Source organism: Anser brachyrhynchus (genome assembly GCF_964034855.1).
Source record: "Anser brachyrhynchus genome assembly, chromosome: 1".
Taxonomy (NCBI): domain Eukaryota; kingdom Metazoa; phylum Chordata; class Aves; order Anseriformes; family Anatidae; genus Anser; species Anser brachyrhynchus.
This window is the reverse complement of record NC_137694.1, coordinates 102115576-102135177: the sequence shown is the minus strand read 5'-3', so window position 1 is coordinate 102135177 and position 19602 is coordinate 102115576. Positions and strand designations below refer to the sequence as shown.

Sequence of the window (19602 nt, the reverse complement as noted above, 5' to 3'; positions counted from 1 at the left end):
GAGAAGAAGAGGAACGTCTGAGAAATAAGATCCGAGCAGATCATGAAAAGGCTCTGGAAGAGGCTAAGGAGAAATTGAAGAAATCACGTGATGAGATACAAGCTGAGATTCAGACAGAAAAGAACAAAGTAGTGCAAGAGTTGAAAAAGAAAGACAGCAAGCCACTGCCCCCTGTTCCTTTACCAAATCTTATAGGGATAAACAGTGGAGAACCAGCAGACCCGGATATTCGAGAGAAGAGGAACAAAATTAAAGAGGTAAATATGATGATGTGGTCCTACCCATTCTTGTATCTGATAGCAGTTATTTATGACATTTAGTGGTTATATTAAAAAACTAAGAAAAATAGGACTAGAAATCTTTTTAATTAATAGTAAGTCAAAAGTACAAATCAAGTATTAATAAATATTGACAGCTTATTGCATGTTTTTTTTTCTGATATTGGAGTGTTAAATTGTTATGCAGTGAAATAATAAAAATGATTTTTTTCTAGAACTTGGTGGTATGGGGGTAGAACGGGGGTGGTGTTGTAGTTGGTCATTAATATGTGGAACAGGAACAATGTATCTTTAAAGCAGAGCCTGACTTTGTCAGGTTCCATTGAAAGAATATGGTATGATACAGTGTTGCAAGGTAAATATTTATGAAATTGAGTTGAAAAGATGGGGGGAAAAATGACCTATTGCTAAGATTAGCAAATTACCAAATTATCATTTGCTTTTCAAAATAAGTTTTAAATGACTCTAAAACCGTGAGTTCATTTAAGTAGATTGCCTCATTTTCCTGTAAAACATTCAAAGTAAGATGTTGGCTTAAACTCTTGGTTTTGTGGCAGTCTACGCCATGGGAATTGCTGATTGTGATCTAATCTTTTCTACCCGTGAGATTCATTGCCCTCTTTAACCCTGATGATATGAACTTATTATTAATACCAGGCATTTTTCTGAATCTGTGTTTTTAGCTTGTCCGATAGAAACATCATGGGACCTCCCCCCCAAGTCTGATTAGTTCTATGCACCAAAGTCAGGTTAGCAGACAAATGGTTCAGGCCAGAAGTAGACAAGCACAAATGCTATTACTGAAGAATGTCTGGGGCCACAGAACTTGAAGATTTAACTCATGTAATCACTTACTAAGTTGTCATCTGAATTTGAAAAGCTCTTTAAAAAAAAAAAAAGTCAGTCATATAGCTGTCCTAGTAATAGGGAAGTACAGCAGCTGGAGTATGTGACATGCTGTGGGTAGGTCACCCAAGTTAGAATTTTACTTCGAATATTAATATTCGCTACTTAGCAAGAATGGATTTCATCTAATGAAAAGCTGTTTATGCTTGTGGAGCTGTATTGCTATTTAAACCTACAGGTAGCAAACCCTTCCTGTGAAGGTCTGCACATTCCATTGGTGACTTTTGCAGAAACACTTTTGACTGAAGTTGTGCATATAGTATTGGATCTGCTCGATGCTGCTTTGTTAGATTTGTTTCTCAAAGGACAGCACTGACTTGTGGGCTTCAAAAGGCTGCTTTTCAAAACTGAGGAGCCCTCAGACATCATATCCTGTGAGATTATGCAGAGAATTTTGTTTTATCAACTGTTGTTTGTAGGATGAAAATGAATGGTGAATGGTACGGTCATGCAGTTGTCAATTCTTCTTAATTTTAACTGGAGTTTACTATATTTAAATACCTTTTGAATTTACCACTGATGGATTTAATGGGTAGAATAAAAAGGAGTTAACCAAGTGATGTGAAAGCACTGAGCAGAGCTAATAATGATGAACTAGCTTGAAGAAAAGTAAAGTTCCTTTAGATCAAACCTAGAATTAAAGGGGAAGATTGATAATATGCATTACTGAGGTTGTTTTGTCAGAATGTATACATTTGAGAGGAGACAAAAATCTTCTAAGTTAACATAGAATAGTAATTTTCTTGGTGACAAAAATAAGTAGTGAAGTTTGGACAATTCTTTCTGTTTAAAATCTGCAGGTGTAGTAATTTGTGGGTGGGGGAATCCAGAGTGATTTAACTGATAGCTCTCATGATTCTTACCTGCAGTTGCCATATATCTTGTGCTGTAAAAGGCTTATTCCTTTTTTCTTTGTCAAAGTGTGAATCACATTGACAAGATGTTTAATTAAATAATTTGTTGATGGCTGCTATTGTGTTTTCTGATGTGTGTAGCTTCTCATAGACAGACCAAAGATTCCGTGGAACTGTTAGCTGGGTGAGTACTTCAGTTAAGATATCACATCTTTTGTGCTGAGCATTCTTCGCCAGTATGACTACTGGACTTGTACAGTCCAGGCTCCTACCAGTATGATGGAAACATTATCTTTGTTTTGAGAATTGCCTTTGTTGAGTCAGTCTTATCGGTACTGTGGCTATCCAATGAATTCCATAATTTAAGTTCTTTGATGCAGCAGACTGTTTCTTCTACAGCTTCATGCATCTGACTGTAGAATACAGCACTAGAAGTCCTGCTAATGAGAATGGATGAATTGTAATGCTGATGAATGCAATGTTGTTGCAGTATTATTTGTGTGTGGCCTCTATCTACTTCTGTATTTTGGCATCTGCTGCGTGCTGTGAATGTAATGTGGCTGAGGTAAAATATGAGGTAAAAAATATAAAAAAATATGCTGCAATCATTGCTGATGCCTTCTCTCCCTGTTTTCCATAAACATTGTAGACTAATATAAATAGTCTTTGTAGATGAGATACAGATGAGTCAAAAAGAACAAGTTCTGGGAGATAATATCTTAGGCACAGGTCTACATCTAGTATATGTAGCATTTCTGATGTTCAGTACAGTATGGTTGCCTGGATTAAGATGAAAAAAATTGCCTAGGGAAGTGTTTAGTGCTTATGGAGGCTGATCGTCAGGCTTCAGAGTTCTAGGTGGTCCTGAGGAGGCAATTGGCTCTTGTTTTGGTTTACTTTGAAGTGTCCTGATGCATATTTGAGGAACTTTGCTCTCACAGAACAGCTTTAGACTACTGAAATTCACAAAACAAATGTATGTAGCCTATTTCACCTAGTATCAAGTTGTGAAAATGTAGACATGGGCTAGTTGATGGGGTCAATTTGTAACATGGACATGGCTCTTTGCAGCTGGGAGGCAGACTAGTTTCTGTCACTGTTACAGAAAAAAATATTGCTACATCTACTTCTTTCTAAACAACTAGAAACTTTCTGAAGTCTTTTTTTTTTGATTACTGTATAAAAAGTAGTTTTGCAGTACTTTAAAATATTTTAGAAACATTTTGATTTTTCAAGAAAGCATGTGTAAATATAATTAGAAGATGTGCAATGCTATTAAGAGAGTTTTATAAAGCTGTATATAATAAGATGTTTACTGAGCACAGAGAGGGAAGCTTCTTGAGATCATGAAATAAACCAGAAACAATCTGCATCTCTTGGTTTTAATTTTTTCTTTTGTTCTGATGTTTATATTTAGTGTTTCACTATATTCTTAATTGTAACTAATTCACAGAATTGTATAATTCGTCTATATTATTCTAACATTCTGTTAATTTGGTTATTTAAATAAGGATCATTTTTGAGTTGATTATTTTTGATGTACAGTAACAATTTTGAGAGTTAAAGGTCTTCCCACCTGCTTACTATTCAGGCTTTGTGGCACTTCTGTAGTATACTTAACTGATTAAAAAAACTGCTGTTTTTCAAAACAAGAACAGCAATTACTATATTAAGAATAAACATGTCTGAAAGTCATTCTTGTTGCTACACTTTAGGTTAGTACTAACATTTTGTAGTTATTTTTTCATACTAATGTAAAGATTATAATAGTTTTATAAAAGGGTAGATGTGGCTTGTATAATCTTTCAAAAGATTTTAAGATTTTTTTTGAGGCTAATGTAAAGAAATTAAGAATAAAACTGGTCTTTTAGAAGTCATTGGCTTCTTTCTAAGTTAAATTAGATACTAATTGCATGAGCAGTAGGAATTTAGGAAGCTTAATTTCCATTATGTCCTTTAGTGTTCAGAATATTAATTTTTGCCACAGTTAAAATGTAATCACTATGGATATTGCACTGTTTTTAATGAGTTTTGGTTCCTTGAAGAGTTAAATTTTACACAGTCAAATAAGGAAAATTTTCTTAAATTTTCTTCCTTTTTAAAATTTTCTTTCTTTTAACTCTTTGCACCCTATTCAGGATTCGGGTTTTTCATTTCAGACTAACTTCACACTATTGCTTTACTGCCAGTGCTCGTTTGGCAAAACAGGGTATTTAACCCAATAATTTCACCACTCCCGTGCAAGTTGTTCTCTATATACCTTATTCTAAACATTGGAATGTTTATTTTGATCAAGTCTATAAATGGTTGTTCTGAGAAGTTTGAACTTATGGACATACAAGTCTGTATTGTATTGTATTACAATATTGTATTTCCTGCGTGGGCTCCTCTCCATGGGCTGCAGCTCCAGCCCGGGGCCTGCTCCTGCGGGGGCTCTCCATGGGCCGCAGCCTCCTCCAGGCCACATCCACCTGCTCCACCGGGGGCTCCTCCAAGGGCTGCAGCATGGAGATCTGCTCCGTGTGGGACCCATGGGCTGCAGGGGGACAGCCTGCTCCACCAGGGGCCTCTCCACAGGCCGCAGAGGACTTCTGCTCCAGTGCCTGGAGCACCTTCTGCCCTCCTTCTTCACTTTCCTTGGTGTCTGCAGGGCTGTTCTTTACTCTTTGCTCTCCCAGCTGCTGTTGCACAGCAGTATTTTTCCCTTTCCTGAATCTGCTCTCATAGAGGTACATTCAATGTCACTTGTTGGCTCAGCTCTGGCCAGTGGTAGGTCAGTTTTGGAGCTGGCCAAAACTGGCCCTTATCTATCAAGGGTCAGATTCTGGACTCAGAGGGGCCACCCCTGCAGCCGCCTGCTACCAAAACCTTGCCATGTAAACCCAATGCAGAGGGACAATTACTTCCCTAGTCCTGTTGGCTACACTACTTCTGATACAAGCCAGGATGCCATTGACTTTATTGGCCACCTGGTCATACTGCTGGCTCATTTTCAGCCAGCTGTTGGCCCATATTCCCAGGTCTATTTCTTCCAGGCAACTTTCCAGCTGCTCTTCCCTGGGCCTTTACTGCTGCATTGGGTTGTTGTGATCCAAGTGCAGCACCTAGCATTTAGCATTTCTGAATGCCATACAATGGGATGTGCCCCACTGATCTAGCCTATCCAGACCCCTCTGCCAAAGCCTTCCTACCCTCAAATAGATTAGTACTCCTGCCCAAGTTGGTGTTACCTACAAACTTACTGAGTATGCACTTAATCCACTCATCAAGATTGTTGATAAAAATGTTAAAACTGGCCCCTATACTTAGCAATTGGGAACACCACTTGTGACCAGCTGACAATCAGATTTAAATCCATTCACAACTATACTTTGGGCCTGGCCATCCAGTCATTTTTTAACCCATTTATCAGTGCATCTGTCCAAGCTGTGGGAAGCCAGTTTCTACAGGAGAATGCTGTGGGAAACAACTGTTTTGCTAAAGTCCACGTAAGCAACATGCACAGCCTTTCCCTCATCCACCAAGCATACAGTCTTATCATAGAAGGAGATCAGGTTAGTCAAGCAGGACCTGACCTTTATAAACACCATGATGACTGCATATGGTCACCTGGTTGTCCTGTACATGTTCTGTGATGGCAGCTGAGATGATCTGCTCCATGACTTTCCCTGGCACTGAGGTCAGACTGACAGGCCTCTAATTCTCCAGAGCCTACTTCCTGCCTGTCTTGTAGATGGGTGTCAAATTTTCTAACCTCCAGTCAGCTGGGACCTCCCCAGTTAGCCAGAACTTCTGATAAATTATTGAAAGTAGCTTGCTCATCAATTCTGCCAGCTCTTTTAGTACTCTTGTGTGGGTTCCATCTGGCCGCCCATAGATTTTTGTGTGTTCAAGTGGTGTAGTAGGTTGCTAACTGTTTCCCCTTGGATAATAAGGGCTTTATTCTGCTCCCTGTCTCTGTCTTCCAGCAAAGTGGGCTGGAAACCCTGAGAACAATTAGTCCCACTAATAAAGACCAAGGCAAAGAAGGCATTAAGTACCTCAGCCTTTTCCTCATCTCTTGTCACTATGTTGTCTCTCCATCTAATAATTAATGTATATTTTCCTTAGTCCTCCTTTTGTTGTTTATGTATTTATAAAAACATTTTTATTGTCTTTAACTGCAGTAGCCAAGTTAAGTTCTAGCTGGGCTATGGCCCTTCAAATTTTCTCATGGCATAACCTCACAACATCTTCATAGTTCTCCTGAGACGCCTTCTCCTTTTTACAAAGGTTATAAACTATCTTGTCCTTTTTTCTTGAGTTCCTGAAGAAGCTCTCTCTGTTCAACCAGGCTGGTTGTCTTCTCTGCTGGTACATAGAGATGGCCTGATCCTGTGCCTTCAAGATACCATTTCTAAATAATATCCAGCCTTCCTGGACACCTCTGCCCTTTAGAATTGTTTCCCAAGGAACTCTGTTAGCCAGGTCCCTAACAGCCCCAAATCTGCTTTCTAAAAATGCAAAGTAGCAGTTCTGCTGACTGCCCTGCTTTCTTCCTCAAGGATGGAGAGCTGTCATCTCCTGATTGCTGTGCCTGAGATGGCCTCCAGCCATTACATCACCTATGAGACCTTCCTTTTTAACTAACAGGTCAAGTGGGGCATCTTCCCTAGTTGGCTCCCCCACTACCTGTGAGGAAGTTGTCCTCCACACAGTCAGGAAATGCCTTAGTCTGTTTCTTCCCTGCTGTACTGCATTTCCAGCAGACATCTAGGAAGTTGGAGTCTCCCATGAGAATGAGTGCTAGCAATCATGACACTTTTCCTAGCTGCTTATAGAATATTGTCTTTCTTCATTCTGGTTGGGTGTTCTATAACATACTCCAACCACACTATCTACATTGTTTGCCCTTCCCCTGACTCTTACTCAGAGACACTCAATGCTTTCATTGCCATATCTAAGCTCCAAGCAGTCAAGACCTTTCCTAATGTACCCCCACTTCCTCTCTTTCCTTTCCCATCTCTCCTAAAGAGCTTGTAGCCATCCATCTCAGCACTCTGATTATGCAAGCTATCCCACCACACCTCACTGAGGCCTGTGGTATCATAGCCCTGAGACTGGGCTAAAAATTCTAGTTTTCCTTGCTTATTTCCTGTGCAGCATGTATTTGTTTAGAGTGATTTAAGTTGGGGCCCTACTGAAACTGACTTACTGTCTGGTGTTCCTTTTTGTTCTTCTTCATGTGCCTCAGGACCTGCTGGAGGGACAATGCAGCAGGGCATAAGCAATCTAAGTAGTTTCTAGCGTGTATTGATGATAATTTCCTCACCCAGGTGGTAGAGGAGTCAGTGAGGAGAGGTGTTCTGCTGGACCTCATACTCATCAAGGGGATTGTTGGGGGATATGGAGGTCGAAGGCAGCCTTGACTTCAGTGACTATGAGAAAGTGGGGTTCAGGATTCTGAAGGGGGGGAGCAGGGCAAAAAGCAAGATGGACTTCAGGAGAGTAGACTTTGATCTCTTCAGGGATCTGCTTGGTAGAGTTGCATGGCATAAAGCTCTAAAGGGAAGAGAAGCCCAAGAAAGCTAGTTAATATTCAAGGATTATCTCCTGGTTCAAGAAACATATCTCCTGTCAAACAGGAAGTTAAGCAAAAATGCTTGGAGACCTGCATGGTACAAACAATGAGCTCCTGGCCAAACTCAAACACAAAAAGAAAGCACACAAAAGGTAAAAGCAAAGATGAGTAACCCAGAATGAGTAAGAGACACTGTCTGAGGATGCGGAGAATGGGTTAGGAAAGCCAATGCCCACATAGAATTGAATCTGACAAGTGATGACAAAGATGACAAGAAGGGCTTCTCTAAGTGCATAGATGACAAATGGAATACTAGGGAAAATGTGGACCCCTTCCTGAAGGAGACGGGAGATCTGGTTATACAGGAGGTGGAAAGAGATGATGTACTGAATGCCTTCTTTGTCTGTCTTTACTAGTAAGACTGGCCTTCAGGAATCCAAGGTGTGGAAGGTCACAGAAAGACTGAAGCAAGGACAAAGTACCTTAGTGGAAGAGGGTCAGGTCAGGACATACTTAAGCGAACTGGCCATACATAAGTCTATGAGCCTAGACATGTTGCACCCATAAATGATGAGGGAGTTGGCTGATGTCATTGTGAAACCTCTCAATAATCTTAGATTAATTGTGGCATCTAGGAGAAGGTCCCAAAGGCTGGAGGATAGCAAAGGTCACTACTATCTTCACGAAGGGCCAGAAAAGAAGACTCAGGAAGCTATAGGCTAGTTGGCCTCACCTTGATTCTTGTGAAGGTGATGGAGCAACTAATCCTGGAAAATGTTCCCAGGCCTGTGAAGGACAAGCAGATAGTTGGGAGTAGTTAGTGTAGATGCGTGAACAGGAAGATGTGCTAGATAAATTTTTACAATGGAACGACTGGGCTAGTATATGAGGGGAAATCTTACTGTACGCAGTAAGATTCTCACAGAGAAGCTGTTGAAGTATGGGCTCGGTGAGCAGACAATGGCATAGATTGAAAACTGGCTGCTGAGTGTTTGGGCCCAGAGCGTGGTGATCAATGGTGTGGTCTAGTTGGAGGTCAGTTAATTACTGATGCACCCCAGGGGGTCAGTAGTGGGTCAAGTCCTGTTAAAAAATCTTCATTAATGGTCTGGATGATGAGGCAGAACATGCCCTGAATTAAGTTTACAGATGACACAAAAGTGGGAGTAGCCGAAACACCAGAGGGTTGGTTGTGCTGCCGTCTAGAGGGGACCTGGAGAGGCTGGAGAAATGGGCTGGTAAGAACCTCATGAAGTTCAACGGGAAGTGTGAAGCCTTGCACTTGGGGGGAACGACACTATGCTGGGGGAGAGCCCAGTGGTGGGCTGTGAAGATGATTAAGGACTACCTCTCATATGAGGGAAAATTGAGAAAGCCGTGACTTTTTAATGTAGAGAAGACAGAGAGAGTGGGGGAGTAGGGGTGGGGTGTGTTAGATCTCATCAATGTGTATAAATGCCTGAAGGAGGGGGCTGAGACAGGCTTTCTTTTTCTTTTTTTTTTTTTCTCCCCTGTGGTACCCAGTGCCAGGACAAGAGGCAGTGAGCACAAACACAGGAGGCTCCCCCTGAACATCAGGAAGTACTTCTTTACTGTGAGGGTGTCTGAACACTGGCACAGGTTGCCTAGATAGGTTACAGAATCTCCCTCCTTGAACAGGTTTCTAAAGCTGTCTGGACATGGTCCTGGGCAACGTGCTCTCAGTGACCCTACTTGAGTAAGACCAGATCACCTTCAGAGGTCTATTCCAACTGCAGCTGTTCTATGAAGTCTGTTAGCTAAGCCTGTCAGCTGGAAGAAAGCTTTACCAGAATGGAACAAATGTGCAGTTTAAGTAAATAGAGTGAAATAGTTTTTGTGTTCTAGGTTTCAAAGGTATGCTAGCAAAAGTCTGAGAGTTCTCTGAAGCTTTTGTTGTACTTGTTCTGTATTCATTATGATATGCAATCATGTAATTAGGCAGTACTAATTGTACATAGAACCTTTTTCAGCTCAAAGGGTGGGTGTTGTTCACAGAATAAGCCGCTCGTGAAGTGAATGAAGGTTCTGGCTCTGTAGCATGCTTGCTCCTTGTTCACAAACTTATTAAGCTTCACGACACAGACTTGAAAGGAGATGTTTTATTAATTTCTGACAAGTTGTTTTCAATACAGCAAGATCTAGGTTTTGTTCCTGCTTCTGTCATAGCCTTTTGGCAAAACATTGAGCAAGCCTCTTAATCAAAAGTTGTTGCAAGTCATCTTTAACTGTCCCCTATGCACCCTGGATGCCAATTTTATAGCATCTGACACCTGCAGAACAAGTCATTGCTGAGTTTGGATGACATTGTGTGAGTGAGGAACAGTGCTCTGACTGGAGTTCTGCCAGTGAACTTAATCTGTTTTTCAGCAAAACTTAAAGCATATCGTCTTTTTTAAATGTGAATTCCAATATGCTACCATTTAGAAGGGAGGTGTTTGTTTATTTAGAGAGGGAATAATTTATTTCATAGTAGCGGAGGCAATTTCGGAAACATAAGAATGTGCCAAGAAGAGAGATGATTAAAATGTATTTTCGTCATGGTCTTTGGGTGATGCTCAAGAGGCTGATAACAATGTTGAGAAGTAACAGCTTTATAAGCAGCAGAACTAATGGTTTCCTATGTCTTTCTGACCTACATATCCTTATACCACCCTCTGCTTCTCTCTCATGCGCACATTACTGTGAACTTCCTCTTATCTTCTTATTTGACTGCATGAATCGCAATGTGTTTTGTGCCTGGTTTAGAGATACCTGTATGCTAAATGTTGTCACTTTGAATGAATAAAGGAACGGATTATAACTGCGTTTCTCTCAGCTGGGGTACTCATTACTGTCCATCTTCCTTACAGAGACATTGATTTCTTATTTTTTCACAAAAAGTAGAGGTCTCAAATGCCTGGTTCCTCCAATTCTGTGAAATCAAGTTTGAAATTAGACAATGGATTCAAAGGCTACTGTAAATGTATGTGGTGAGTGACAGTTGTATAGACAGGAAGATTGCCTAACCCTTATTCTTTTAAGAAATCATCTTAAAAAGAATAAGTATCCATTACCTGAGTTCTGTTTTGTGTGCTTATTGAGAAAAGAGCTGTGCAGGAGAAAAGACGTATACATGATTAAATATTTCTTTCAGGCTGCATAACTCCTGTTTTCATAGCTAACTGTTCATATGACTTCCATTGCTAAATCTCGTTTATTTTCTGTAATTGCAGTGTTTCTGATGTAGCCAAATTGGCCTCCTTTTTTGAGTGTGGGACTTCTTTCAGCATTTAAAAATATATTTTAGCAGTTTCTTTACTGAAACTTACATACTTTCCTTAGCTGACACTACAGTGTATTTGCTTTCAGTCAACTTATTCAGACTTCTACTTGATTAGGACATCAGGTTTTTTAGTATATATTGTGTTAAGTTTTTTGCACTGTATTTTATATCTTACTGCATCTGGCTTTGATCATAATAAAAATGAAATGCAATAAATATTATGACCTACCTTTTTTTAGTATTTAAGGTAACACTCCCTACATGTGTGTGCATACGTTTTAGTAAGTGGTTCTGTTTCAACACTCTTGAAATATTCTGGATCCTCATGTGGAATTCAGCATATTGAAAACAGCTATGTTGGCTTTAAGCTAGTTTCACTGTACTTCTTTGATGATATTCATCTTTACTGAATAATTGAAATCTACGTAAAGTAAGTATGGACTCTTTCTCATCAAGACATAGGATTGTCTGTTGGTAAACTAATTTTCAATGTCTTTATCAGATTGAAAGTTGTGTGATCAGCACTTTGGCCAGTACAGGCAAGTTAGGAATGGCCCTGCACAGATTTGCATCCTGACATGCTGGTGATTGTACAAAAAACTCCTCATTTTAACAGATGTAAAACTTAATTTATGTATGTGACTATGTATGTTTGTAACTTGGTGTATTCATTCTGCTCAGACAGGAGGAGGATAATAAAACTTTTTCTCAGTGCGTAGCTGGTGCAGTATTTCAGCTGCATATCTGAGATAGTTTGCTTTGGCTGGTAACTTAAAATGTGCTACTAATGAAGAATGCAAGTTTGGGTGTTTGAAGGTATTTAAAAAAACAAATCAAGTTGTAGCAATTGCAGAATTTTCTAGTACTCTTAAATTATTGGAAACGTTAAAAATTCAAGAACATATTCATTTTTAAAGGTAACTTCTTTCAGACTTCTTTCATTATGAAAGAACCTGTCTTTCAACAATGAACTAACACAATTATAGTATTTAAAATTTATAAATGCAAAGTAAAATAAAGGAAAATGAAGCATTTCCTTGTTTTTTATTACAATCAGCCAAACAAAAGCGAGCAAAATCCCAGGTAAACTACTTATTGTCAGAACTACTAGGTCAAAAAGCTTCATGAAATCTGATTGAACTTTTTGGTGATTTTTTAAATTTTGCATTTTATGTGCAGCTTTTTCCTGTACTATGGAGATTTTGCTAGCAAAAATAATGAGTTATGGCTGGATGGAGAAGCCTTTATATTAAAATACACAGGATCTAAAGTACAATGTGTATTTTGCAGCTATGGAGACTCTTACTGGAAAGCCAAAGCATCTTCTTAAATGCAGTAAAAAAAAAATCTACTAATTATTAGTCATCTTTGCAGGATTTCTTCTGTGTTTCCCAGAGCAACGTAGAATATGTAACAGAATGTTCTTTAACATAAAGAATCTAGTTGATTGTTAATACTTTGAGATTACATGTCAGAATTATTGTGTATTAACAACATTGTAAAATATCAATGTAAACTAGTAGTTGATGAGTCAACTCTTATGGCATGTTCCGCAAAAACATTGACCATGTACATAGAATACTTCAATACCTGAAACTTCCAACAGTTAACTGTGACTTAGTTTGCTCTGAGATTTGCATTCATGATTTGCATTGCTGACATGTTGTTGTGGTTTAACCTGGCTGGCAGCTAAACACCACACAGCCGTTCGCTCACCCTCCCTCTCTGGGATGGGGGAGAGAAACGGGAAAGTGAAGCCGGTGAGTTGAGATAAAGACAGTTTATTAAGACAGGAATATATATATATAATAATAACAATAATAATAATAATAGTGATAATGATAATAGTATTAATAATAATAATGTGTAAGAAAACAAGTGATGCACAATGCAATTGCTCACCACCCGCTGACCGATGCCCAGCCTATCCCCGAGCAGCCGGCCCCCCACCCCGGCCAGCCACCCCTATATATTGTTTAGCATGATGTCAGATGGTATGGAATACCCCTTTGGCCAGTTTGGGTCAGCTGTCCTGGGTCTGTCCCCTCCCAGCTCCTGCTGCACCCCCAGCCTGCTCGCTGGCAGGACAGAGCGAGAAGCCGAAAAGTCCTTGGCCTGGTGTAAGCACTGCTCTGCAACAATTAAAACATCAGCATGTTATCAGCGCTCTTCTCATCCTAATCCAAAACATAGCACCCTACCAGCTACTATGAGGAAAAATTAACTCTGTCCTAACTGGAACCAGGACACGTGTATTCTTGTTTGCTGCTTATTGGAGAACTAGAAGGTTCCTAACAAGATGCAATTTTTAAAAAGGATTAAAGGAGAGATCAAAGAACTACAGACTCCTATGCTTGATGAATGAACTGTGCAGATTAACAGAAACTAGAAGAGGGAATAAAATCGTTGAACACAAGTACCAAGGATTTCCCAATGTGTTTTTTTTTTTTATGATGACATGATGCACAAACAAAGGAATTCTGATAGCTATAAACACAGTATGTCAAATAAAACATTTGTCAAGTTTCATTACTAACAGCTGTTGAGCTAAGCAGTCTGGGGCTTGAGGATTGTGTCTCCCTGTTGTCCTGGAGAAACTGGTTAAAGGCAGAAAGTAGAGCATAAAAATAAATGGTGCTGGAGGCCATAGAGGTCATGTGCTTGAGATCCATGCTATAAAACATTACAAATAAATTTATTTGGGGAAAATGGATGAGTAGTTGTATTGAGTTTACGTGCTAAGGTTTTGGTAGATGGAGGCTGCAGGGGATGGCCTCTGTGAGAAGGGTCCAGAAGCTTCCTAGTGGTGATAAGAGCCAATTTCAGCCAGCTCCAAAAATGACCCGCCTCTTGCCGGAGCTGAGCCAATAACCAACATTGGTTACGACTCTCTGATAGCATATTTAAGAAAGGGAAAAAAAACTGCTGTGCAGTATTAGGGACTGACCGCAGCCTTCATTCCCTGTTCCCCCGTGCCACTTGGAGAGGGGATGCAGAAGAGGGTGGATGGGGGGGAAGATGTTTGTAGTTTGCTTTTAGTTTCTCACTGTTCTAGTCTGTTAGTGATAGTCAATAAATTACAATAATCTCCCTATGATGACTCTGTTTTGCCCGTGATGATAATTGTTGAGTCAGCTCCCTGTCCTTATCTCAACCCTTGAGCCCTTTCCATCATGTTTTCTTCCCCGTTCCCTTTGAGGAGGGGGAGTGGTGGAGTTCAGCTGCCCAGGAGGGTAATACCACCACAGTAGTGTTATGATCAACTTAGCTGACATGGAGATTCAGAGTAGAAAACTGAGGCCTGACTGAAGAATCACAGAAAAATCTAGTGGTACTGAGTGATTCTTAACTCCCCTTTTATTTCTCAGATAAATATAAAATGATGCATATTGAGACTGGGAGGGAAAGAAATTAGAACGTCACACAAAAAATCACCTAATACCTTGTCATATTACCACTCGAGAATGAGAACTTGTGACTGTAGTAGTTATTTGCAAAGGTCACTGTAGTGCGTAATAGCAGACAAAAAGCAAACCTTCACTATTTTAGGAAGGGAGAACAAAACAGGCAAGGTTCTTTTGCTTGTGTATAGAACTAAGGTGCTTCTGCATCTTGCATGCTTCATGTAGTTCTAGTCTTTCACTTTAAAAAAGGGTATGGTAAAACTGGCAGAAGTACAGGAGTAAGCTGGTGAAGTTGATTGGATTGCCTGAAAAGGCAAGAGTTAGAACACTGAAGAAAACAACTACTTTCTAGTGGTTGCTGTGAAGTCCTGTTACAAAGGTGATCTGTGAGGTTTTAGTTTTCTGAACACAGGATAAGTAAACTACTCTGACGGTTTCTCTTGAAACCATGAGAAGACACAATTTCAAACATATGGATTTGTCATGTTAAAAAAAAAAGTTTTTGTATTGCTTACATACATTTGAGTACTCATTCCACTGCTGTAAGCTTTCCAAGTTTAGGCCATTTACATCTACTGTTCTGGTTCGCACCATTTGCAGTACTGTCCCCTTAGATCCATCAGGTGTCTTACACTTTGTCTTCTATGCAAACAAACAAGTTTCCCATGTTGCATTAATTTAATAAACATTTTGTTTTCAATTTAGTAATGGATCTGTTACTATGCTTATCAGTAAATGAGGAAAACCCCTCTTTGTGTGTTTTAGGAACATGTTCCAAACAGATGTTTTCAGTAGCATTGTTCAGATATGCATGACAGAGGTATAGGCTGATGCCAGAAGTAATTTCTGTTTAGGTAGAAATTTGTAGCTCCCACAAGAGTAAAATAATATTTTTTCTAATTTTCTTCAAACATCAGACTATCTATACAATGAAAAGATCATTGCTCAATTTAATCTCCAGAAAGTAATCTCCACAGACAGTAGGAAAGTGCTTATTAATTTTTAATCTGCCAATTGAGCAATAAGCTTGTCTAGCAAGTCCTTTGCTAATTTAAAAACAGAAGTTAGAGGTGTTTTACATAATCTTTTGAAATCATACTCTTAACCAGAATATGTTCCTTTGAAAGCAAAGCCTATTTGTTGTCTCTGTTATGCGTATTCCTGATGGATGGCAATAAAAAGATAGATTTGTAGGCACAGCCATTCTTTGCAATTTGCTGATAAATGGCTTTATTTGCTAATTTCTTAAGACTCTGATTTAGTTTGCTAATTTTAAGTGTCTGCCCTTTTTCAGGGAGTGGAAAGGGGCTTTTAGAAATAGCAATTCATAATACAGATTGTTTTAACACACTGCTGTAGTGATGGGACTTCCTGACAAAATTCTCTTTCATCACTGTAACCTCCTTTTACTGTTAAAACTGTGGTTTTGTTAAGACACATTACTGCTCTGCTGTTATAAAATACTGATTTCTCAGCAACTGCAGAGGATCAGATCCAATGAACGAGGCATATGCGTTCTAAAGTCAGTAAAAATATCTAGATATGGTGTACCTACAAAAGCAGTTTCATTTGAGACATACCCCGCTTCTTACCATTCTGGCTCTATAGTAGCAGAGTCCAAATTCATTTTTTTGGTAGAATCTTCAAGCTGTACATGCAACGCTGTCTTGCTGACATGTATTTTGGGTGCGTCCCATGATAAACATTTTCAAGACTGGTATTCAGTGAACCTATTCCATATGAATCATTTTCCTGTCAAAAGTAAGATCAGTCATCTGGAGTTAATAGAACCAGTGAGAATTCCATCAGTAAAAACATTCATTCTTGGGTGGCCACATGACAAGATCTTCATATTATATGCCATCAACTCCAAGGGCTTGCTTTGGCAAACTGTTGTCTGGTGTGGAAATTTCAGCTATAGAAATTTCCACTTCTCATTTGACAGAATTATTGATGCATCCTTGGACAAGTTGATTTTTTTTTTTCTTTCACATAGTTGAGCTTAAGTTTCTGCTGTAATGGCTTCTTGAAAGGGTGTTTCTTTCTTTTTTTTTTCCTCTCAAATATTTTTACCTTCTTTCTATCACCATTAGTGCTGATGTTCCTGTCAGTGTCTGAAACTTCCCTATCCTTGTAAAGACAAGTTTTTTAAGGAAAAGCCTGCAACTGCCTACTGGCAACTATAATTCAGTATTTACAAATTTCATTACATAAATGCTTTCTGGCATAATTGTAGAGATAATCTTGCTTTTCAGATCAGGAGGTCATGTTACTTATACTTCCTGAGCCAAAGTGGCATCCTCTGTTAAAGTTTTAGCTGGCAGCGGGACACATCTTGTCCTGTCTTCTCACAAGCTTCTGCCTGCACAACTGCTTCCAGTTATATAGGTGTTACATCTACAGTATATCCTGCTACCACTTCTGGCAACAGCAGAAATCCGATGTTGTTATTAGATCTCTTGGTACATCATCCTCACAAAACTTAATATTGTGTACAGGAGCTGTGGGGCTTCTCCCTTACATGTAATGTGCAGTTATCTGCTAACCTGATATAATCAAGTCTTTGCTCATTTAGTGGTAGACAAGAGCATCACATTGTGTGCTTGAATAACGTTCAGTATTCATTTGGAAAAGATCAGTTGACTTGCTAATGTAAAAACGATAAAAAAATTCTTGGGGAATTATAATACCATTTGATTTGTATCCTGTTTGGGAGAGGCAGAGGTGACAGGAAAGACACCCGTTCATGTTTATGAAAGTAGCTTAGTCTCTACAAAATATGATTTCCTTTCTCAGAACCTTGGATGATGCAGTCAACTATGCCTTAGTGTCGTGTTTGACAGTGTTTTGGGTCTCAATAGTGTTTTCTTAAGTTACTTTTCCATTAATGGATGAATCTGGTGAAATTGGTTCCTTTAAAATTTCTATCTTTCTTGAATTTTATCTTAGGAGAAATTATATTGTACGAACTTATGGATATAAAAACATGTTAGGTAGTGGTGGATTCTGTTTTAGCCCTTTGTGATGTTTGTAGTTTCCTCAGAGCTAAATAATCTGCAAACAAAAAATCTTTACCAAAATCTACACGTTCTCCTCAGACCCCCAGTAGGCATAGCAAGTGGGGACGGTGGAATATTCCATGGTTAACATTCTGCCATGAGGAAACAATTTATTGCTCTTTCTTTTGGGCTTAGCCAGTTTTTGATCTCTACTGGTATTTGTCTATGCTTTGTCTGAAATTTTACAGAGCTAAAACGTTAGTGGTCATTTGATTCTTCATCATGAAATATTTCATTGATACATTCCAAGGTCTCAGAAGCTCAACTCCCCCTTTTTCGGAAAGACGTTGGTTAGAGCTGCCATGTCATGATCACCTTGTTGTTTAGATATCCATCTGTTACCAAACTCAGATAAGAGCTTAGCTTCTTTAGTTCTATCCTCTAGTGCCTTCTAAAAATTCATGTCTTTTTTTTTTTTTTTTTCCAATGTAATGTTTTTAGGAGTGTCATGTTGCAATTTTGAGCAGGACAGTTCAGGAAGACCTTGAATGTCTTGTCCCATCCTGACTGGATAAAGCCTCAAGCAGCTCCAGTTTGATTTCATAGCTGATCTTGCTTTGAGCAGGGGGTTGGCCTGGGGTCATCTCGAGGTCTCTTCCAGCATGAATGAAGCTGTGGTTCTTGACTCTATGATCTTTAGGAAACATATATATACATATATATGTACAGATATGTATATAAAGAGTAGATTGATTCTGGATACTGTTAGAGCTATACTACCTATCTATTCTATGCTACCTATGATCAGGGTTTTACTGCGTTTTCTAGTGACTATTTATTGATCAATTACGTAAGTGCTTAGTAAACACTAAAGAATCTGTCAATACTAATGAACATCTCCTCTCTTCTTTAAGTGTAATATTTGTGTTCTCTTTTTCTTACGTTACAGGTTCATGACACTTTAAAAAAAAACAGACCTGACTAATCGTGTGTCAGAATCTTAATCGTGTGAAAACTGAGAACAGCCATAGAAGTTGACTTGGCATGGTGCACAGTAGGAGTGGGACCAATGCCATCTTGAGAGGGATATCTGTGTCTAGGTTGATGTCAGTTTAACACAAGAGCATGTCTGTATGTTCACCTCTGCTCTGTTTCAAGTTATTGTCTGGGTATGAGCTGACTCCCTTCAACCTCCTCATGTCTTAGTTTATGTTCAAATGAATTATGGCTGTGTGGGTTGGACAAGGATCTCTTCTATGGTTGTAGAGAGACAGGGACTTCGTGATTTGCGTATCTCAGTAGACAGCTTGGATACAGTTTTTAAAAGATTTGGGTTTACTGGATGCTGACTTCCTCTAAGCCCTGAACTCAGTAAGAAAAGATCCGGTGTCTTGCTTCTATGTGAGCTAGTGCTAATAGGGCAAATGACTGCATCTTACTTCTTAGCTGACATCTGCTTGTCCCTTCACATTTTCTGTGAGCATGGTGACCCTCAAATTACAATAAGAAAAACTGCATTCCTGTAAATCATGGCATTTACTTGACATGATATAATCAGCTTCTTAAAGGGTTCGTATAGGTCTACAGGTTGCATAAGCTTATATTCTCCTCTTAGGGAACATTTCCCAAACTTATGGGTATTGTGATTTAAGTTCTGTACATTTTTTGGAGGCTTTTGTTTATTTTAACAATATTTTAATACCAATTTTGAAGACATGATAGAAAAATAACATATGTATAACACTGTGGATACAGCTGCATGGCTGTTGATTCAGAACTCTTGTTCAGAAAAGGTTTGTTCCTAACTTCCTTGTGTCTGGGGCAGTGGCTTTTAGAATCAGATTTCCTCCTTGGTACATGCTTTGATCTGTTTAGATAACTAATCTTATTCGATTAAACTGCATTTCTGTACTTTCAGTTTTGCAAGTTGGTGGCTGCTGAATTTCAGCTGTATGCAAACAAAGAATTTTGAAAGTCCTAGCAAATACATAAGAGCACTGCTTAGCAGCTGATGTGTGCAACTAATACTTGTGGTCCAATAAGACTTTTCTTTTTTTGTAGTTGTTTACTATGTAGTATAAATCTCTATTAAAAAGAGTGTTTTGTGGAACAACAATTACAGGAACCTTAAGCTGTGAGTGAATTTTCTACTGCTTTGTTCATTATACTTTCTAAAGAACAAAGCTTATGGCATTTCTCATGGTAGAGGCTGTTCCACAGTATATTTCTGTCAAGTAGGTGTTGCTAATAAAAAAATGTATTATGCCTTTTGCAACGTTTTTAGTCATGCTCTGATGCACCAGTATAAATAAATCCCT

The 19602-nt window shown here is 39.0% G+C and overlaps 1 protein-coding gene across 2 annotated transcripts in view; it reads left to right on the top strand.

Moving 5' to 3' along the window:
• MAN1A2 (mannosidase alpha class 1A member 2) overlaps nucleotides 1-19602 on the top strand; it is a 141776-nt gene that overhangs the window by 30615 nt on the left and 91559 nt on the right. For both annotated transcript variants that reach the window (XM_080551393.1, XM_080551394.1), the window contains exon 2: nucleotides 2-257. In XM_080551393.1, coding sequence (XP_080407519.1) covers nucleotides 2-257 — 256 coding nt within the window. The remainder of the gene's footprint in view (nucleotide 1; nucleotides 258-19602) is intronic.